The 23,740-nt window shown below is 46.3% G+C and overlaps 1 protein-coding gene across 1 annotated transcript in view; it reads right to left on the minus strand.

Annotated features, from left to right (window-relative positions):
* Positions 1-1,584: 1,584 nt before the first annotated feature.
* The window catches only part of LOC147717820 (uncharacterized), a 108,180-nt gene continuing 86,024 nt past the window's right edge, over positions 1,585-23,740 (minus strand). The window contains exons 3-5 of the mRNA XM_086920559.1: positions 10,238-10,309; positions 8,713-8,757; positions 1,585-2,001 (exon numbers count right to left, since the gene is read on the minus strand). Coding sequence (XP_086776685.1) covers positions 1,589-2,001; positions 8,713-8,757; positions 10,238-10,309 — 530 coding nt within the window. The 3' untranslated portion in view covers positions 1,585-1,588. The remainder of the gene's footprint in view (positions 2,002-8,712; positions 8,758-10,237; positions 10,310-23,740) is intronic.

The raw sequence follows: 23,740 nt of genomic DNA on the forward strand, positions 1-23,740 counted from the left end.
TGGCATTTCCTCCTCCATGAAAATCATGGTGAAGAGGAAACAAAAGGGGCCCTACAGGGCACATTGGACCCCCAATTGCCTCAGGGCATTGTGGTGCAGGCAGTGGGGCACATATTGTGCCTCCCTGTGTGCAGGCACCCCAGTACCTGGTGTGCATGGACTGTACCAGTCCATGCTGTGCAGTTACTGCCTTTGACGGTCCCACTGCGGTGCCTATTTCATGTGACTAAAAAAGTCATGATATGGCGGGTGGCGCGCAAACGCCTTTGGTGGCGTGGCAGCGGGCGGTCCTGCCCCACAGCACCAAACTCTTAAACAGGCCCATTATGAGGGCCTTCTGTTGAAGTCACTCCTTTATGGGAGAACTCAAGAACAGGTTGAAAATTGATTCTAAACACTCTTTTCACACCCCTAATATTGATTCCTTCTAAAGGGAGGACTTCATCAACTCAAAAATCATACATTTTCAGTCTATGTTTTTGAGAACACAGAAACTCTTTATTTCACAATCTTTCTTCTGGGCATAAGACTAGTCTGCCTTTCAGCAGTTAAACCAACAGCTTCATTTGGTGCTCTTTCAGAACCAACATCAGGAAAATAAATACAATACTTATATAATATTATTAATTAATATTAGATAATCACATATTATAAACATCAAAATATCTAACGCACATTGCACTCATGGGCACCTTCAAGCACCGCATTGAAAAAAAATAAAAAGACAATTCAAGCTACCAAGAGAATCGTAAGGAAAGGCACGTAGGGTGAAGACCTCTCTGCTTAGGGAGAAGTGCAGGTTGTGCTGACCTGGCTATTTGCTGGGCGCCATTCACTTGGCATAGCCCACCTGGTTCTCAGTCGCTAGACTGAGGTCTTGGGTTTCCACAGTGTTCTCTGGTTCATTCTGGCAAGAGGTGCCCTGCAGGTGTGATGAAAGAGGTGGATGATGTCAGAGCACATCTAGGTGAAGAAACGAGTGGGGAACTCTAATGCTAGGACCCGGGAACAGCTTCCTAGTGACCACTTTAAATGGCTGTAGCCATCACTCAGGTCTTTGACGCCCACTGTGAGATGCCCCTTTCCATCTAAAATCCTTCGGTTGCCCACATTCCGAGAACCTCCATGGCAAGCATAAAGGGTATGATCCCTGTTTTTTTGGCAAACATTCAATTTTGATCACCACTGTCAGAGATGCTCTGAAAATTTTATATATGAGCCTAGGGAACCCCATAAAGTCACGTTTTCCAAATTGGAGATGTCAATTCACATGCATCCAAGCCCTCATGAAAAATTAAAATTATTGAGTATTGAGTCGGAAAGCTTTCTTGTTTGGAAAGGCGTTATCACATGGTGATCATGTACACCCCCTTTTTTGGACAGGAGAACGCCGTATAATTTTGAAGCAAGCTACTCAGTAAACCTCAAAAGAAGCAGCTCAGCAGACCATGGTTGTCATTATAACTCATTGTCATTATACTCAGCCCAGTCTATCTGACACCAACTTAAATGTGGCCTACCTGCCCAAGCTCTCAGATATGATTGTCTCCACCTCACATGCAGGCTTCCAAGGCTTCCCATTTGTTTTCTATGTTATTATTTTAGAGCAGGATCTAGCAGGGCTAACTTGAAAGGCTCCGAAAAAAGTCTTGGAGTGGTCTGGCTGGACATCTTTAGGATGTTCGATGTCGATATAGATCTCTGTGCCAGCCTCAAAACAGTAGGCCCCACTAAGGGCCAGAGCTATGTTCTGGGAGACAGTGCCCTGAGCTACGGTGGATCCAAGAGTAACACGATGGTCGAGATGTGGCGTCTTCTGCTTGAGCCGGTATCCGAATGTCCCATTTGTGGTGACTATGATGGTCAGCTGTGAGTAAACATGGTAGAAGCCGGGCTCCACAAAGACAATACTTCCTGTATCCCGGTACAAGATGCTTCTGTTGTAGGAGAATGTATGGGACAGGTTCCACAGTAAAGTCTTTTTCTGCGGCACATCGCTGACTGATCAGGGAGAGAAAGGAATGATTTGTCACATCAGTGGCACAATTACACTTACACAACTGCAATTAACATATCCTGCATCAGGCACCAGTGAAAAGTATTCTATCCCACCTCCCCTGGGTTGCATTGTGGTAGTCTTTATTTAAATGTGAACACCTCTCTTGACCTTAGAGGTTCCAGAGGGTCAGTTGTAGTATTTGTGTGCTTGCTGTTATGATTTATTTCATTTATAGGGTTGATAAAGCACATGGTCATCTGAAGGTACCATGTATCACTTGCAGAGGGGGTGGGGAGCTAGGGGTAGGAATCCAGAGCAATTCTAAGAAAGGAAATGGAATAAAGACAATAAAGAATAGATAGATGCATAAAGATGGAGGAGAAGAAGCACAGAGGGCTGAAAATGTGCGAAGGAAGAGGAAGCATTAATCAAGGGGACGGAAGCAACATTGAAACTGGCTAAAGCTAGCAAGAAAGTACAGGAAGCATGAAGTGAGGAAGAATAAACTAAACTGGGAGCAAATGAAGTGGGAGGAGGCAAGAAGCTTGAAGGAATACAAGTCAGAAGCATAAGGGAAGTTGAAAAGGGAGCAGATGGGAGGGAAGATGAATGCCATCCTGCCTTGTTACAAGTGTAATATATATCTTGTGTCACTTGTAATGACTGGAAGCAGGCGATAGTGCTGCCAATAAAAAAGAAACCTAATGTAAGCCAGGACCTTTTAGAGAACCTAAGGCCGATTTCCCTCCTACCTTTTCTTGCTAAAGTGACCGAAAAAATAGTCAATACTCAGCTTATGGATCACTTAGAAGCTAATAAGGCACTGCATAGCTCCCAATCTGGCTTTCGGAAGAACTACTCGACCGAGACTGCCCTCTTGCGAGCGACCGAAACTCTGCGGATTGGAGCGGATGAAGGTCACACAATGGCTCTCATTATGCTGGACCTCAGCGCTGCGTTCGACACTGTGGCTCATTCCATCCTGCTACAGTGTCTGAGCAGTGCTGGGGTCACCAAGGCGGCATTGGGCTGGCTTAAAGCCTTCCTATCTGAACGCAGCTTTCAGGTGCAGAGAGGCATGTGTCTTTCTGACAGCATAGCCTTAGAACAGGGGGTGCCTCAGTGCTCTGCCCTGAGCCCCACCCTGTTCAACCTGTACATGGCTCCCCTGGCAGATGTGGTGCAATCATACGGCATAGAATTAGTATCCTATGCCGATGATACTCAGCTGCTCATCTCCCTATCACAGACACCCACTTTAGCAGCGGCCAATTTTAAAGCATGTATGCAGGAGCTTGCAGGCTGGATGAACCAACACTGCCTGAAGCTCCACGGCTCGAAAACTGAGGTATTAGTGATAGGGGGAAAGGATACCAGTTGGACTCAGGACTGGTGGCCTTCGTGCCTTGGCCCTACACCTATCCCTGGTAGGGAAGCAAAAAATCTGGGGGTTTGGGTGGATCCCAAACTCTCTTTTGAGAGCCATATCAACAAAGTAGCAGGGAAATGCTTTGGGATAATGAAGACCTTAAATCGCACGCTGGACCTTCTGCCCTTGGAGGCTAGGCGTACTATGACCCAAGCGTTAGTCACCTCCCGCATAGATTATGCGAACGTACTGCTACTAGGAACAACTGAGAAAAACATAAGGCGACTCCAGGTGTTACAAAACACGGCAGCACGATTAGTTCTCAGACTTCCTAAAAGAACGGCATCCAAACCCACTCTACTGGCCCTTCACTGGCTTCCTATAAAGAAAAGAATCCTATTTAAAGCTCTTCTTATTTGCTATAGGATAATCACTCAGAAAGCCCCTGACTATCTGAAGGACCTAGCCATCCCTTATATGCCCAATAGAGCACTCCGCTCCTTGGGCATGGGTCTTTTGAAAGTACCTCGTATAAAGAGGGCCAGAATGGGAGGACGCTCCTTCCGAGTGTTAGCAGCCAATCAATGGAATGCCCTTCCCATAGCAATTAGACTGGCCAGGACAGAAACTATTTTCAGGAAGCTGTTAAAAACACATTTGTTCACTCTGTAGATCTGTCTCTGCCTCTCTCTGTCTCCATCTCCTCAGCGCGGGGACACGCCGGGACGGCGTCACCAAGCGCTTTATAAGCCCCTTTATTATTTATTATTATTATTAAAATTGAAAACAAAGTGATATAATGAATAAGATAAGCCCACCAGAATAGCAAGAGACTTACCTGGTGAGAGGTAGGAAGCATTCATGAGTGAGAGGAAAATAATGAATCAGGAAACATGAGACAAGAATGGAGGGAAAAAACATGGAAGGAAAACTTAAGAATGAAATATTAACAATGAAGAAGAACTGTAAAGAAAAGTGAGAATATGTATTTGTATTTGTATGTGGTATTTATAAAGCGCTAACTGTTGCTCCGAAAGGAGCATCCTGGCGCTAAGACAGTGAACAAATACAAAAGTAAATCTAGATGGCCGCCATTACAAAACCATCCGACAAACCATAGATCCAAGTTTTTAGTTGCTTCCTAAAGGCATTCTCCTGCGCCTTCAATATGAATGAAGATATGAACATACAGAAGATGAATGCCATCCTGCCTTGTTACAAGTGTAATATATATCTTGTGTCACTTGTAATGAGGCGGGTGAGATATCCTTCATGTTTGTGATGGAGTAACTTATCAGCCAAACTCTAAAGCAGGCCTTTTAACTTAAAAGACAGTAAAAGTCGCTTGTTCACCGTTAAAGTTTTGATGTAGGTGATACATAAGATCCCATTACCTATGGTGTAGAGACTAAATGATGAATTGGACCTAGATTCATCTGTTGGAAAAGATCCGTTCCATGATCAAATTGGATTCCAGATGCATTGGGCATTTACTCACAGGCAAAACGTGTTTGCCAGATTGAGGTGTGGTGTTGGAAGTACCATGGATTCCAGACTCCCAATATGTATATGAGACAAGGGAACCCCACAAAATCCAAACACTGGACATACAGCAATTGTGGTTTGACTTGGGACTGCTTTGAAGTTTCTATTTGTGTTTTTGTTTGTGTTTATAGTAAATGAACCTGGATATTTGGGAACTTCAGCATAATTGTGTCCAAGCTCATGGGTTCCAAACACGGCCACAACTTTCAGATTGTTATGATCTGTGCTTTTTCAGCTGACATTTTCTTGAACATTCTGCTCACACTGGAAATATTTGGTCTTGTGCTAACCACTTCCAGGTTGGTAGAAGTTTGGTCCCGGTCAAGTATTTAGACTTCCGTAATTTCATTAAAAATGAAAGTCACATGACGTATATATGTATCAAATTTTCCAAATTAGGCTACTGGGAGATGCCCAAGTCCCAACAATTTTACAGTACTTTTATTTTAATCATTTTCATTAGTTTCCTATTTCTGATTGCAAAGGTGACCTATTTACCAGTCATTTCTGTAGGTATTATTTTCAGATATTGTGCCATGTTTCCCCAGTGAGCTCTAAAGAAATATGGTCAGATTTATTTTTCCATTTCTTTGGGATACTTCTCACTTTGTTCTATTCCCTAGGTTTTTTGTGTTAGATTTTAGGATTCGTTTTCTCTTGTAGCATGTATTACTAATTTCGACTTTTGCCATGATTTTTGAGGTAAACCTTGTGAAAATGTATTTTTGTTGTTAATGCTTATTCATAATTTATGGTTTTGATTTTGAATGTTTATTTGGGTGCTATTATATTGTCATAGTCAAGTCTAGCACCCCATGCACTATACAGCATGAACCATCATAACATAACATAATGAAATCTTTCTATGTTGTGCTTTTTAGGTGGATAACACATTTGCAGGTTGTTACTTGATTCAACACTGGGCCCTATCTCATCACCAACATGTTTCTTTAGTTAGAATGAGCTCAACCTACATTAAACGCTGATAGCTAATTTAAGATGGTCTCACTGCTGAGATTTTTTATACCTAACAAAACTACCCATACCCTATCCCTACCTTATTTTTCCGTACACTACAGTCTGATGTAGTATGCTTTATTTGGACCGGAGGCCAGCCCCGAATCTCCTTCCACAAATGTGTGCTGCACCCTTATGATGGCGGATTGTGGTTCTCAGACCTCCACTTATCTTACTGGGCCAGCCACTTCCTCCCCATCACTGACAGGTTTTTTGCAGACTGGACCAACCTCTCCATTGTGATGGAATTCAGCGAACAGGAAATTCATGGGACTCTCAACCTTCTGTATGGATGCACTGCACCCACTGACCTGCCTCCGGTACCTCAGCGATTGATGCCTGGCATCAATCGCTGAGATGGATCAGGTGGCATGAGATGCTTATGGTGATGATGCAGCTTTGGGGTGGATCCTGGCTTTCCCAACCAGCCTTCTTGGAGGGCTTTCAGGCTTGGGATTCCATAGGCATCTCAACACTGAGGAACATCTGGTCATGCATGTCTATGTGCACCTTAACAACGACTTACAGACACTTACCCTATGCACAAGACAGTTCATAACTTTTTTACAGCTGTGACATTCCCTTGTAGCTTCTCTTGATTCCACATCATCCTTACCCCTGCAGAACCCTCTGGAGGCCCACCCGGAATCACGTTTAGTCAGAAAGGGCATCTCTTGTCATTACCGCTCGCTAGTAAATAAAACTCCCAACCCCATGACAGATCTGAGAGAGATATGGCTGGGAGATCTTGGCCCCTTAGACGTCCAACACTGGGTGGAGCCTAAAAAGGCCCCTGGATCTTTGGCAATATCGATAGGACTCCATGTGATCCAAATAAAATACCTCCACTGCGTGTACTACAGCCTCTTGCGGCACTCTGCCGTCGCGGTGCTGATGGTGTCTGCAGCCGACGGGCACTTTCTTTCATATGGTATGGAACTGCACGAGCATCCAAACATAGTGGCCATGGATTTGTAATACCCTCTCTCAGATGTTGAGCTGGGCAATTCCGCTAGACTCGAAGTTGGTCCTCTGGGCCTGCTGGATGCAATGGGGTGGAAGTCCCCATAGTAGACGGCTGACTGGACTGGGCTTCATCATTGCAAAGCAGGATATTGCCCATCACTGGCTCTAAACTGATCCTGCGACTCCTCTAATGGACCCGGGGGAATGGCTGAGATACTCGAAATCTCTGTCTCCTGGTACTGAGATCCTTTACAATATGTCTTTGAACTTCTGACAGCTAGGCATAGCGAGGTGGGTCTTATTGCATCACTGTTGCTTTCTGAGTTGTTGTGTGCTTTTATCTTTTGGTCTGCAATCTGATAAACCACGGATCAATAAACAGATTTGTAAAAAAATAAATAAAGTGGTAGCTATTATGAACCCCAGACTTCCTTTGTTCAGGGTGCTCCTGATGAGGTTACAACTTAAGCGCCCAATTTAGGGTTTGGTGAATAGAGTACCCTGTTTGCGAAACTCTTGTCCCACTTGTGCATTTATAAGTCAGGAGGACTGCCAGGTTTACAACAGATTAAAATTTACTCTGTTGGTGTCAACCTTCCTCTGACGTCCCGGTGTCCCTTAAGCTCCTCTTCGTTGAGGTCCTTGTAGCTGCAGTTTGATGTTTCTCATCAGAGTCAAGCAGCTTCTCTCCATCTACAACCTTCCCAGAGAGGCTCTTCAGCAGGGTTCCACCTAGCATTCTAAACTGGGCACTGACCTAAAGGAAACAACAGCAATGGGATTTCCTAGCCTTCGTCGGATGTCTTTCCGTGTCGGCAGTGAAAGGGTTAGTGCGGGGCACCTCTGAGGATTTCTTGAAATTGTATCCTTTGTACAATCATTCAGATCTCAGATAATTGTAAGTTGTAGTGCTTTGATATTTCTTAATAATTTCCAACAGTCACCTCAATGACTTCCTGGTTATGGTTTATCGCTGGTGTATGAGAAATCTAATATATGGGTTGATGTGCAGCCTTTTGTTGAGTAAAGAGCTTCCACCCTTCACTGTGGCAGGAGCATACCTTAGTTGCACCCAGAAGTGTGAGCCTTGTGTCCAGCTGGTAAGAAGCAGAAGCCAACATGTTACAGCCACACTCAACCCTTAAGGTGAAAAACACAGGAACATGTATTGAAATAGCAGGAAGGTGGCACAGGCACGGAAAGGCAATATTAGTGCTGGGGTGGTGGAGGTGTCTGCATAGAGCAGAGGCCTTTTTCTCTACATTTTATACGTAATATATATGTATGTGTAGCTAGATACATTGGTATAACGTGCACAGATGTAGACACATCCATTGGGATGTACAGACATAGAAACATTGATTGATACACTGATTTTGTGATAGAAATGTAAGTATGTATTGTGATAGCCATGTATCTACATTACTATTTAGAAAAAAGAAGATACAGAATACAGATATTAGATGCTATTAGGTAGACACGCTGTTCCCTAGATAGACAAGTAAGCAGGTAGATATATAGATAATAAGGTATATATTAAGGGAAATATTTGAGAATAGAGATGTATGGGTAGGATGGGTAGATAGATAGATAGATAGATAGATAGATAGATAGATAGATAGATAGATAGATAGATAGATAGATAGATAGATAGATAGATAGATAGATAGATAGATAGATAGATAGATAGATAGATAGAGTCACATGAGATCCACTATAATACTCCCCCTTCCGCAGGGGACTTACAGTTCTATTGTCTTCTTTTGCACCTTGTACCTTGGTAGGTATGGAAATAATGTAAACCTACTAGACTTACGCTTTAAGTGGATGATGGGTGTTTCCTTGCTTCCTTGAAGACTATCTGTAGGAGAGAAATAAATTGAAGTAGATATGGAGTTTGATTTTTCTTTCCTGACATCATTAATCCACTACCAATATATCTCATTGTCTTACATGATTATAACAAGCAATTAAACGACCACTCTTGCCCCTTACATGCAAATGGTGTGAGTACACAACTCCAATGAGTGATTATAACCATGGAATATTGGTTCAGTGACATTCTCTAGGCCAATGTTTAAGATCAAACGTCCATTGTGGACATTGGACTCTGGGTAGGAAGTTGGGATTCTTTCCTTTGTCAGTGGAGTGATAATATTATTCTTCCCATCAACCCTCTCAATGTGCTCCTTATTGTTGGGTGGGAGATGGCTAGAACAATATAGAGAAGAGCGTATGGGAACCTCTGGGCTTTAGTAAACGACACTGGCAGCTACTGAAATATGCACTATGCATGGGCTTCCTCGGACAACGGATAGCTTGGAATTCAATGAGATACCCGGATAATTCAAGAAGTAACCACAAAAGCATTGGTTTTTTTTCTTAAACGAGGGTCATCCATAGTAATGGATAGTCCTTTGTTCCTCAATAAAGAGGGTCATCTAAAGTAACCGTTAGGCAGGGCTTATTCAAAAACAGAGGTACCAAATATAGCCTTATAGCCCACCGTAGATGGCTATACCGGCTATTAAAGGCCCTCTCCAGCGTTAAAGGCCCGAGCCAAAGGCGAGGGCCTTTAACAAAGGAGAGGGACTTTAATAGCGGTATAGCCCATCTACGAAGGGCTATAAGGCTATTAGAACATTCTGTCACTAGAGGACAGAATGTTCTAACAAAAAAACAAAGCCTTTTGGGAGCATGAGGGGATTGGAATCCCCTCAGGCTCCCTGAAGCCTTTGTTCAAAGCCAGAGCTATGAACAAAGAAACATTGGAATGTTGGAGCTTCAGGCTTATACCAGCCATTTTAAGCCCAGTTCACTCCATTGTTTTCAATGGAGCTCCCAACATTCCAATGTTCTAATATAGCCTTATAGCCCGCCGTAGAGGGCTATACAGCTATTAAAGGCCCTCTCCTGCGTTAAAGGCCCCAAGCCGAAGGCGAGGGCCTTTAACAAGGGAGAGGGACTTTAATAGCGGTATAGCCCATCTACGAAGGGCTATAAGGCTATTAGAACATTCTGTCACTAGAGGACAGAATGTTCTAACAAAAAAAACAAAGCCTTTTAATAGCATGAGGGGATTGGAATCCCCTCAGGTTCCCTGAAGCCTTTGTTCACAGCCAGAGCTGTGAACAAAGAAACATTGGAATGTTGGAGCTCCAGGCTTCTACCAGCCATTAGAAGCCCAGAGCACTCCATTGTTTTCAATGGAGCTCCCAACATTCCAATGTTCTAATAGAAGTTGGCAGATGTGTTTCTCCAACTCAAGCATAGGTTAAAAATCTATGTCCCTCCCACATAGCCACTACAGCAAACATCCTCAGCCATCCGGTGCCTCTTACCAAAATGATGGTGCTGCTGTTCACCATTTCCTGTTTTCCATGGCTGAGGTGTTGGTGCCATGCGCCTTTGGTCTGAGGGGGATTACAAAAGAAACATCAGGAAGTTAGATGTGCCAAGAACCCTTGGTTATTGGATGTATGTGCATGCGTTGTCACATTACTGAAACCAAGCCAAGCTGGGAGATAGTGATACATTCTTGAAGATCAAACATGTCTTATTCCACTGTGTATTTCACATGCAGTTTGGTATAGATAGACTTGGGTGATTCCTGGGAGGTCTCTAGGATGACTTGTCCTTCTTGATATTAACCTTGCAGCCAGTCCTGCTCTGTAAGCCAGTGTCTGTCTCCAGCCTGTTCAAAAGCAAACCTCTTTTAATCTGGAATTTATAAGTCTGGAATTTGTGTTGGTATCTTTGCTTTTGGCCAAGGTCTACGGCAAGCGATCTGCCCCAGCGATGAAACTGGGTCCAACTTGAAACAAATTCGTACGATACTAGCTTGACGAGACTCCAGACTTTGTGTTACTTTATGATGGGAGCTCATTGGTAGCAGTGCAGCAAAACATCTCACAAATCACATTGACTGGTCAAGGAATGTGAACATACACATTTAAAATGTGAATAGTATGAACACATACATCCTACCCAAACTAGACGTGAGCATTGTAAAAGGGCGTTTAAGATCCCTTGGTAAGAGAGATAATGACTTCAGATTGCCGCTGTAGTGGGTTCATGGGGATCTCTAAGGATATTGGCTGGACTCATACTTGTGCATGATAGCTCAGCTGTATTCTACCCCTCACTGTGTCTTAAGTCTTACCTACCCTTTATGTATGACCTCATCCCCTGCTCATCCTGGATCGGACCTGTTTGAGCCATCGCGCCTTGTTTTAACTTCTCATGTGATTTGGAAAGTGAGAGCGGGATCCAACCGACAGGATCCAGGGCCCGTGTCTGCACAACAATAAATCCACACAACTATGCCACTAAATGAATGATTTAAAATACTGCATACTATAGAAATATTTTCAAGAAAAGTCTTCTAGTCCAGCTCCAAGAGGAAGCATTGAGTGGAAACTCGGCACAGCATTTGGCAACCTGAGGATTTTGTTTTATTGCCTCCTTTCCTTTTCCTCATTTTCATCCTCTTTCTCTCTGACTTTAGGTCTTAGCAGTGGTACTGGAACAATTTTTAAAGTGGGGTCACCGACATCAATGTCACATCACTAAACTCATGGGAATAGTGAAAAATCCGTCACACAAAGAACACGTGTAGCAAATGAGCCGCGCCCATTTGGCATGAGTGGTAATTGTGTAGTAAGCAGCTGGTGGTGAATTTTGGAGCACACTGCCACACATATATTATTACAGCACGGTGTGGTAGCAATCTGTCAATTACAGGGATCACATTCACCATTGAAATCACCACTAACTCTGCACCGACAAAACACTATAGAGCACCCAAACGATATGTGGAAATATCTTACTTTTGCACATCACCAAGTAGTGTCTGAATCGTTTTAAATCAATAAACTTTTTTCTTTCTATCACACTTCAGAATAGCAAAAATGCTTTATTTGTGCTTTCCTAACTGATGAAATAATTTGAAATATTTGTACAGTTCATCTATAGGTATTTAAATTTTGTTATGCATTGAAAAAATGACACCCGTCAGCATTTTTTTCACTCTAGTATGATTGTCAAACAGTTTCAGTTATGAAAATCCTATCACTTTCCAATCAGTGATAGAAAATTAAACACCAATCTCTATGTTAAAAGAATATTTGTCAGAAGACAAAGCCTAACAGTTAACCTCTGTCTTTGAACGCACAGTAAATGGGACCAGATAAAAGAAACTTTAAACTCATCTTCATTGCTCATTCACTTTCGGAACTCCGGCATGCTTATTTTCGGGGTGCTGCTGCACTCTCTCACCTCCGCGCCCCCCCCCCCCCCACTAACTTTTATCGCCTATGGATCGAGGCTTGTTTCTCTTTCTCTTTCTTTAGTAGTTGTCCATATTTAAAAGTATGTGCTTCTCTCCTCGCCCCCAGCTCCACCTTTTGGGGTGCCCCCACCTCCTGCACCCTTCTCTGCCGAGAGAGGTGCCTGGTATGCAGAGGTGTGACCAGGGGCCTGGTGGGGGTGAAGGGTCACAGCGCCCTGGCCCATACACTCTGCATTTAAAGGCCTTCAGCTCTAACCATCATTTCAGCATTTTGATTTATAGATCATGTCAGAAAAAGCGAGCAGAATACGTGATTTATTTATGAAATTGTTTAAATATTGCCTTACTTACGGAGGGCAATTGAAGTTCTTGCTGTAATTCGTTTTCTGTAAAGCCTGCTTGCCATTTTACCTTCTGGGTCAGGATTTGGAAGATTTATATATTGATTTATTGCGTTTATCGAAGATCAGCATCCCTCCAGAGTGCTTCTTTGGAGCACTTAAGAAATGAAAAATGATCCTGGTCTGAATGTTGACTTGAAAGACTTGAGGCATACAGTCAATTTTGATAAAATTCAGTTTAAGATTGTCCAATTACATTTAGAATTGCATGCTTCAATCCATCATCTAATGGACCACTTCAGAATAGTGTATTTGTCCATCATCACCTTTGCAGGGATAGTTGTGCTTAGCTGTAGGTCTGTCTGCTGTCCAGTAGGAAGTGCATGAGATGATATTACCTAAGTGTGGGTACTCACTAGCCGAGAGTGCATGTCTACTTCGAAAAGTTCTGGTACTGTCTGATTAAAAGTACAGAACTTATGCTGAGAAGTGCAGGTACCCGCTTTTTAAAATAAAGATTTTCGGTATCTTAAAGTTACTACCACTTTAAAGCCCAGCTAGTAGGTTATGTTACCCTCTCAATTGAAGTTAGTTGTGTAAGGCTGTTTACCCGCTCAGGTGCAGTTCCGGTCTGTGTCCAGTAGGGCTCTGTTAACCTCTCAATTGCGCTTCTGTCCCTGTGCAGTAGGTGCTGTTACCATATGAGCTCACATTTTACCCCTGCCTACTGCAGCTTTTGTGCCACAGTTCTGTCACTGCCCAGCTCAGTATATTCTCAGTTGTAGTTTACAATCCATTTGGGGCAATTTTTAGGTCGAAGCCTACAAGACAGCACAGCTGTCTCTTTTACTAATGACACCTTGAAGACATTCGGAAAGCTTCCCTGGGAAAGCATTCTGCCCATTGCTTACCATTAGCTTTATTGTTTGCAACTCACATTTGCTTGATTTCTTTTTGCTGGTGCAATTTGTTTCATGCTGTTCCCTTTTGTTGCACACACCCTATATACTGTATTCTTCGCCACTGCTCTATTTCTGTGCACAGGCCTTTAAAACTTGTTCTTATATTGTTATATTTGCTGTGCATTCAAAGACAGAGGTCAAATGTCAGACTTTGTCTTCCAAGGAGCTTGGTGTTTACTTTTCTTTCTTGGACTTCAAAATGAGAGAATTTACATCACAATCATGCTGGCTACTGGGGGCGTGCTTGAGTAAGGCTGTACATTGTTATTTTTTTTATAGCGCACAACACCATTTAAATGCCTGTAAATGAAATGTGAGATATTTCAAAATATATCAGAATTACAAAAGCACAAATAAAGCACAATTTTTGGTAATTCTGAAGTGTTGTGAAAACAAATATTTTAATACAATCAACACAACTCAAAACACTAGGCGATGACATTTTCACACATTATCATTTGTGAACTGTATACTTTTATCGGTAAAACTGTATGTTGGTGCCAATGTAATGGTAATTTCAACTGAAGATGTGTTGTCAGTAATGGCAGCATGCTACCACACCATGCATTCATCACTTTACCCCACTCTGCTCTACTCTTCACTACTCCACACCACTGCAGTCTACTCTGCACCACTCCACACTACACCACTACACTCCACACGTCTTGCCACTGCATCACTGCACTCTATTCTGCACAACTCCACTCCACTCCACTCCATTCTACACCACTTCACTCAATGCCTCTCTACTCTACAAAACTCTATGCTATGCCAATGCATTCTACTCTATTATGCACCACAGCACTCCGCCACTGAAATCTACACCACTTCCCTCTGCTCCACTCCACTCTGTGCCACTCTACTCTGCAAAACGGCACTCTGTGCCACTCTACTCTATGCCAGTGCACTCTATTCTGTACCACTCTACTCTACACCAGTGCACTCTATGCCAATCCACTCCACACTACTCTTAACTACTCTGCACTATATGCCACTTTGCTCTACCATGCCCCAACCATCTACTCTATGCCACTGCACTCGGTGCCACTCCACTCTGCACCATTTCACCCAGCTCTGCACAATTACACTCTACCCTGTGCCTCGGAATTCTACTTTGCACCACTGCACTCTACTGTGCATCACTGCACCCTACTCCAATGCACTCTACACCACTTTATTCAAAGCCAATGCACTGTACGTCAGTCTACTCTGCAACACTTTAAGCCACTGCACTATATGCCACTGCACTCCACGCCATTGTACTCTTGGTCACTGCACTCTACGTCACTCTAATCTACCCTGCATCACTTTACTCTATGCCACTGTTCTCTACCCCACTGTACGCCACTGCACTCCATGCCAGTGCACTCTATCCCCTCTACTATACACCACTGCACTCTACGACAGTCTACTCTGTAACACTGCGCTCTCTCTCTTTACTCTGAAACAATCTACTCTACTCCACTGCACTTTACGCCACACTGTGCCACTCCACTCTACGCCACTGCACTCTATGCCACACTGTGGAATTTTAGTACACGAGCTGAACATCATCTGCGCCAGCTTGTCACCCACGTACAACATGCACGACAGCCATTTTAGGTATCATGGTCTCCCTGTCCACGATCGATCGCCAGCGTGCTCCCCTGACCCTGCGAGCATCCTCCGCGCACCCTGGCTTCCCCCCCCCCCCCTCCCTCACATGGGCAAGTCATAAACCTTCTTCTTCTGCATGACTCTGTCCTTGGGAGTCACGCTTGCGCCTGACCAACACCTCCTTTCCTTTCATGAATACCCCTCTGTTGGTAAAATCTCCCTCCACGCTTGATTGTCCACGCGGCATGAATACCTCTCCTTTGATGACCCCTTCCCCCGAGTCCGATTGTCCACACAGGTCCGAGGCCATCTCCTAGCCGGGAGATACAGTTTACTGCCCCCTATTGTATGGAGTTGCTCCTCTTCAAAGGGCCCACTATTGATCCTGGCCTCCCCACCCCCTGGGATACGATCAGGCGCACACATCCTAAGAATCGGCGGAACACTCAGCTGCGTGATAGCCCCCTCTTATTATCAGCAGGGTGAGGACCTCTATTGTGGATACATGTGGGGGTGGGTCTGACACGAGGATTACGGGGATGTTTTTATGAGATCACAAAGTTTTTTTATGCAATAAAGAATGCTCACACGTCATAAACCAGGGTATAAGAGGCCAGGCCTCAGAGAGGCTGAGAGAGCACCTCGAGACGATACCTTGTTGTCTGATCTGATGTGTTCTGCTCCGTCGGAATAAAAACTTCTGTTTCCTGCCTTCCAGTCTCCAGCGCCTGCCTCTTTGTTTGGTAATTAGAGTGGTGTAGAGGCGGTTAACGCCGGGCAATCTTGAAACAGGCCATCAGCCCTACCCTTTTTCTACAATTGGCGTCCCAAAGCGTGGGGCCCATCAGCGACACGTGGATCCAGTGGGAGAGGTCCCGACGACAGAGTGAACGACTGCAACGATCGGGAGAGCTCCTGTCCGATAGACCCTCGTCTGACAGCCGATCAACCGAACTTCACTAGTTCTGAACAGACTTCTCTCGAGTGATCTACGGTCCTGACTGGGAACCATCAGGAGTGCCGCGAATATCACGAAGAATAGAGGACGATCGGGCGCTGGATTCGGGAGACAGGAAACTGTCCATGCGGTCCGGGTAAGGTCGTGTAAACGCGACAAAATTACGAAATGATTGTTTGATTTGGATAATACTAGTATTACTCTTTTGTTGGTTCTTCTGGAGATTCACCGTCTGCAAACGGAGAAACAACAGGCTCACGGCCTCCGCACCAGCCACATTAGCAACACCGCCAGATGACCACGAGGCTAGCAAGCAACCACCAGCCAGACCAAATAGGTTGAGTAAAGATGAGCGGGATGAGATTGACAAAATAGCAAAGACACTAGTAGAACAGAAGGAGAGCGAAGAATACACAATGAATATGTATAATTCACATGCCGACAGCCACAGACGGCATTTCATTTTACGATTCAGCTACCACACCCTGAACGCATATGAGGATAGGTATCAGAGTAAGGGGCCCGCTAAACTGACAGCGCTATATAGAAAGATTGATGTTGGAGATGGGACTGAACGTGATGCGACGGACCTCTTCATGCAAATGCTTGAGGTCTTCCGCCACCTCACGGAACAGAAACCAGAAGTCAAGGTTACAGTCCCTGAAACAACCGAGTCCTCAGTAGAAGTAGCCAACACTATGATGCCCATCAGAGAGGCGGCCCCTTACTGGGTTCCGCCACGTGGTCAGGGAACAAACGACGATATTAACCATGCAGATGCAAAGGGGAGGGTTGTGTACAATTGGGTTTACCAACCATGGGACCGACAAGATATCTTAACCTTTAGACAAACTCTGCCCGATTTAAGAAAGAACCCAACAGCATTCTATTCCGAATTAGGCACAGCCTTGGGTTCGACGATAATGACTTTAGCGGACATCGACTTGTTTTTCGGGTTATGCCTGCCAGCTGACGTGTGGAAGCAAATCCGGAAGGCTGACCACACGGATCTGTTTGGACATACCTGGAAGCAACTCAGTGAGCTAGATAGACAGCGAGAGCCCGGAAGGAAACCAGTAAAGGACATATTAGAACTCCCAGACAAATTAGTTCAGAAGTTAAAGACACTGATCCCAGAGAAAAAGGTAGATTGGTCGGTAGTCACGGCCTGTCGTCAGAAACCCCAGGAAGATGTATCGGAATACTTCTCCCGATTCGAGACAGTGTTCTCCGACTACAGTGGGCAAGACATGACCACCGCAACCGGACAACACATGTTTGTGCAAAATTATGTAAAGGGTCTATTGCAAGAGGTCTCCCAAAAGCTGCAGACGAGTGAGAGTAGTTGGGGGGCCTCCAAACCCGCAGCTATCCTTCAGATGGCTCAGTATTACGAGCACCAGAAGAATGAGAGTGATAGGGCATCCGAGAAAAAGAAGAAAGATTTGAAAGAAAGGGTGATGATAGCCCAGATACAAGGTATAGCGGTCGGACGGGAACCCCACAGGGGGAACTACCAATCGACCACCCCTAGAAATCCACCTCCCAAAGACCACACCCCGACACCCCACATTGGACGTAGAGACATTAGCGGGGACCAGTGTGCCTTCTGCAAAGGATTCGGTCATTGGAAATCCCAGTGTCCGGTTCTGTTAGAGATGAACAGAAATAGGGACCCCAAGGACGTAGCGGGTGGGCCGAGAAATAGGGGACAAGGACGAGGGTATACAAACGACACCAACAATGACAGACCAGGGAGATCGAACACATTTGACCGTCCCCGACAGAACCAGTATCAACTATCCGATGGTGAGAATGCCCCCGATTTTGCATAGGACTGCCAGGGGCAAGGGAGGGATCCAGTCGAACTCTGTGTTGACCAGCAAGGTCCTTACGTCACTGCTAAGGTCCTGGGTACAGAGTCTCCATTTTTGGTAGACACTGGGGCGACACGTAGTGTGTTATCGAAACGACTGATTCCAAGGGCACCCTTGTCTGGCTCACACATTACATCGATAGGTTTCGATGGGACGCCCTCCACTAACCCCCTGTCCGTACCTATCTCCTTTGACCTAGATAACAACACCACTGCCACAACATTTTTGCTCTCCTCCAACTCCCCTGACGCCATTATGGGCATTGATTTGCTGAAACATTTTCGAGCTACTATCAGGTGTTCCCCAGATGGAGTCCGAGTCATCCTGTACGACAACCCGAGCGTGCCTAAATCTTGCCCAACACGACACATGTACTCCCTGACTGACTGTGATCTGTCCCTGCTCGACGCCCTGTCCCCGTACCTATGGGCCAAAAATGACTCTGATGTGGGACGAATGATGATTGACCCCATTCATATAACTGTAAGACAGGACGCCATGCTCCCGAAACTCCCACAGTATCGGATATCGCCCGAGGGCGAGAAGGCACTGGTAGCGATCATTCAGTCTCTGGTAGATGCAGGAGTGGTCGAAGAAGTGGTTAGCAATGTCTGCAACAGCCCTATCCTACCCATTGTTAAGAAGCAAGGCGAGGGAGATGAGAAAGCGTACCGCTTCATCATCGACCTGCGAGAGATTAACAAAGTGGTTGTACCCCAATACCCCGTAGTCTCAGACATCACCACCATTCTGACCCTCATCCCGTCCACTGCCACCACCTTCACTGTTGTTGATCTCAAAAATGCGTTTTTTCTCTATCCCCATCCATCCAGACAGCCGTTATCTCTTCGGCTTTATCCTAAAATCCCGCTCGTACCGATTTTGTAGAGCTCCCCAGGGGTACACTGAAAGTCCCAGCATTTACAGCCAGGCCCTCAAAAGACAGCTGGACGCCGTCCAGCTACCAGATGGAGTGGTGTTGATCCAATATGTCGATGATATCCTTTTGGCGGCTGACACCACCCCACTTGCAATCACAGCCACTGTCCAACTCCTACACTTTCTCACAGAAAATGGCCACAAAGTCTCCAAAAAGAAATTACAGTTCTGCCAGCCACAAGTGACATACCTAGGCCACCTCCTGTCCAAAGAAGGGAGGAAACTTACGCCTGATCGAATCCAAACCATCCTAGACACCCCCATCCCAAAAACACAAAAGCAAGTCCGCTCTTTGGTTGGCCTTACCTCTTTTTGCAGACAATGGTTACCAAATTTCAGCCTCATTGTAAAACCTCTACTTGCTTTGCTGGCCAAAGAGGCCCCCTTCCCGCTTCCTTGGACCCCTGAGTGTCAAGCATCCTTTAAGGAGTTACGGGATGCCCTTTGCTCAGCCCCCGTCCTGGGAACACCGGATTACTCCAAGCCCTTTTCCCTCTTCACCCACGAAAGGGAGGGGTGTGCATTGTCTGTCCTAACACAGTCTATCGGTCCTAAGCAGCGCCCTTGTGCCTACTTCTCTGCCACTCTTGACCCTGTAGCCAGAGCTTTGCCTGCCTGCCTTCGAGCAGTAGCTGCCGCTGCTGTCTCTATCCGTCAGAGAGAGGGAATCGTACTTTCAAACTCCCTCACCGTGTTAGTACCCCATGCGGTCGACACCCTTTTGAACCAAACCAAGACTCAACACCTGACTAGCGCACGACTGACAGGGTACGAATTGACGCTACTTGCACCCCACATCACACTAAAGAGATGCACGACTTTGAATCCTGCCACACTGTTGCCCCTGCCTGGAAATGACCCCGACGTGCCTCCCATACACGACTGTGTGACCCTCACGGACGAACAGACTAGGAGTAGAGTTGACCTCCGAGACACTGCTTTTACAGACCCTGATGGAGAGCTATGGGTAGACGGCTCATGCATCAAACTCCCAGATGGCACCACTTCAGCTGCCTATGTGGTAACGACAGCCCAAACAGTAGTTGAGACAGCCCGCATCACACAACGATCTGCACAGGTGGCAGAGCTGATAGCCCTCACACGAGCATGCATCATAGCAACAGGAACCACCGCAAACATATACACAGACAGCCAGTATGCCTTCGGGGTGGTTCACCATTTTGGGCTCCTGTGGAGGGAAAGGGGATTCCTGACGTCCCACGGCACACCCATCCTTCACGGAGATCTGGTTTCTGCTTTGATTGAGGCAGTTCTCCTCCCCAAACGATTAGCAGTGATCAAATGCCAGGCACACAAGAAGGTGACAGACTTAGTCGGACAAGGGAACACACTGGCCGACATCACTGCACGAACCACAGCTGAGAATAAGACAGTGACACGCATGTATGTGACCAGGTCACAAGCAGAGAAATGGACTGACGCTAGGGAAATGATTAGAGACATCCAGTCAGCCAGCACCCCTCACGAACTGACCGAGTGGGCACGGGTGGGTTTGAAGGACGATGAGGGCTGCTGGCGGACAAAAGATGCAAACAGATGGCTGCTGCCTGACTCATACCTGATCCCGATACTGACTATGGCACATACACCCGCACACATAGGATCTGCACCCATGATCGAACTCATTTCCAAAGTCTGGTACAACGACAAAATCCCCGACTCAGCCAAACGCCTGGTCCAGCAGTGCCTTATCTGTTTGCAACACAACCCCGGGAAAGGAACTGTGGTGCCCCGGGGAGGGTTTGGGATCCCCGATCACCCCTTTGAGGTCCTCCAGATGGATTACATTCAGCTAGAGAGATGCCAAGGCTTGAAGTATGTACTAGTCATTGTATGTGCCTTCAGCAAATGGGTAGAGGCCTATCCAACCCGTGACAACACTGCCATGACTACTGCCAAAGTACTACTGAAAGAGTTTTTCCCTCGCTATGGCCTTTGTCGAATTTTATGGAGCGACAATGGCCCCCACTTCATAGCTGAGGTCATCCAACTAATCTTGAAAGGGTTGGGGGTGAAGCAGAGATTTCATGCAGTCTTCCACCCCCAATCCGCCGGTTTGGTGGAGCGACATAATGCCACATTGAAGCTGAAACTGTCAAAAATAGTGGCCACCACTGGACTTAAGTGGCCAGATGCCCTCCCACTGGCATTGCTATCGATGCGCTCCACTCCCACCAAACACCATTTGACCCCCTAGGAGGTTGTATTCGGGCGACCGATGAACCTCTGGACTGCCCCCAAACCGACCTCCATTCATGACGTCCCGGACGTCCTACTGTCTGATTATTTGGGCAAGTTAACTAAAACGTTGTCTGTCATTCATCAACAGGTGCAGCAGGCCATCCCCGATGCTTCCAGGGGCCCAGGCCACGACATCCAACCGGGGGACTACGTATTAGTCCGGAACTTTCAACGGGCCAAGAGTCTGGAACCCCGGTGGACGGGCCCCTGGCAAGTACTGATCACCACCCGGACGGCGCTTCGAGTGGAGGGGAAGAGGCACTGGCTGCACGCGCACCACTGCAGGAAGTTCTCCCCGACCCTGGCCACGACAGAAAACGTCAACACCCAAGAAGAGCTCCTGAACAAAGACCGGCCAGCATTGAACTGTTATCCCGATACCGAGGCACTTGAACTTGCAAAATTCCCTGATCCCACTGTGCCATCCAGAGAAGGGTATTTCCTGCGTCGAAAGGAGGGAGCTTCGGCTAAGTAGGCCACGGACTAAGTTAAATCTCAGAACGGTGACCTAAGCACAACTAAGGGTTACCCGGAGAGAAGCTAAACGAAGTCTGCGGTTCTACCCATTACCGAGCACCTTGAAGATGATGGAAGCGCCAGATAAGAAGATGATGGAAGCGCCAGATAAGAAGATGATGGAAGCAACCGGAAATACCCACTATAGAAACCCAAAGACTGACAATTTGCACAAATCAAAGACAATCGCCCTCTTCATTGTCTTCCTCTTCTGCCTCCTCCTCATGACCTCCTTCTGGATTCTGGAGGGAAGCACACCCGCTCATCAGGCATTGCTGCCCACTGCACAACCGACCCCCATGAAAGAGCATCACCTGATCTCCCTGTCGCCTCAGCTCCGAGAAAGGCGCAGGGAATTCTGGAACAATTCCTTCGTGCAACTGTTGCACCAACACAACCTTGCTGCAAATGCCACGAACTGCTGGATCTGCGGGTTGCTCCCGCATGCCACTGGACACTCCATCCCCTTCATCCCTTCTCCTTTCTCAGTTCACGGCTCCTGCCTCGCCTGGCTGATCCTCATGCAAGAGAGCCACAAGGACAACGCCTCTTCCGGCCAGACAGTATCACACTTCTACTATGGGTTTTGGCTGAACAAAACCGGAAGGACCTCTGCTCCCCTTTGTCCTGTGCCCTCGGGTGCCGCCTTCCTTATGAACATCCCAGCCAAAGAACGTGTTGAAGTGCAAGTGCTCCACAATCCAGCTAGACCCACCTTCTCTCATCTGCAGAAACAGACTGCCGCCACTCTGACTGTGGCCCTGTCCGTTATCAATGTCACAGGTCTTGTGTGCCTCGAAGGCCGGGGAACGCAGCTGGTGGGTCACAGTTCTTGCTGCATCACCAGAACATTGGACTCAGTTGATCCCCCTTCCTTTGTTGCTTCTCCAAATATGTACTTTGTTTGTGGCACCAAAGCTTACACCTGGCTCCCGAAAGGTTGGAAGGGTACCTGTCATAAACCTTCTTCTTCTGCATGACTCTGTCCTTGGGAGTCACGCTCGCGCCTGACCAACACCTCCTTTCCTTTCATGAATACCCCTCTGTTGGTAAAATCTCCCTCCGCGCTTGATTGTCCACGCGGCATGAATACCTCTCCTTTGATGACCCCTTCCCCCGAGTCCGATTGTCCACACAGGTCTGAGGCCATCGCCTAGCCGGGAGATACAGTTTACTGCCCCCTATTGTATGGAGTCGCTCCTCTTCAAAGGGCCCACTATTGATCCTGGCCTCCCCACCCCCTGGGATACGATCAGGCGCACACATCCTAAGAATCGGCGGAACACTCAGCTGCGTGATAGCTCCCTCTTATTATCAGCAGGGTGAGGACCTCTATTGTGGATACATGTGGGGGTGGGTCTGACACGAGGATTACGGGGATGTTTTTATGAGTTCACAGAGTTTTTTATGCAATAAAGAATGCTCACACGTCATAAACCAGGGTATAAGAGGCCAGGCCTCAGAGAGGCTGAGAGAGCACCTCGAGACGATACCTTGTTGTCTGATCTGATGTGTTCTGCTCCGTCGGAATAAAAACTTCTGTTTCCTGCCTTCCAGTCTCCAGCGCCTGCCTCTTTGTTTGGTAATTAGAGTGGTGTAGAGGCGGTTAACGCCGGGCAATCTTGAAACAGGCCATCAGCCCTACCCTTTTTCTACAACTCTACTCTACTCTGCACCACTCCACCCTACTACGCTGCTTCACTCTACTCTGAAACAATCTACTATACGTCACTGCATTCTATGCTGCTGCACTCTATTTCACTACTCCACTACACGACACTCCCATTGACCCCACTGCATTATAACCACTACACGCTGCAACATGCCACTTTACTCTAAATCACTGCACTCTACACTAATTTCCTCAACACCACTTTACTCAAAACCAATGCACTCTACACCAATGCACAGTATGCCACTCTACATCATTGCACTCTATGCCAATGCACTCTGCACCACTCTATTATACTCAGCACCACTCTATGCCACTGCTCTCTGCACCAATCTACTCTGCACCACTCTACTCTATGCCACTGTACTCTACGACACTCTACTCTGCAAGACTGCACTCTCTGCCACTGAACTCGAATCCACTCTAGTCTG

Source organism: Lissotriton vulgaris, chromosome 5, assembly GCF_964263255.1.
Source record: "Lissotriton vulgaris chromosome 5, aLisVul1.2, whole genome shotgun sequence".
Classification (NCBI taxonomy): domain Eukaryota; kingdom Metazoa; phylum Chordata; class Amphibia; order Caudata; family Salamandridae; genus Lissotriton; species Lissotriton vulgaris.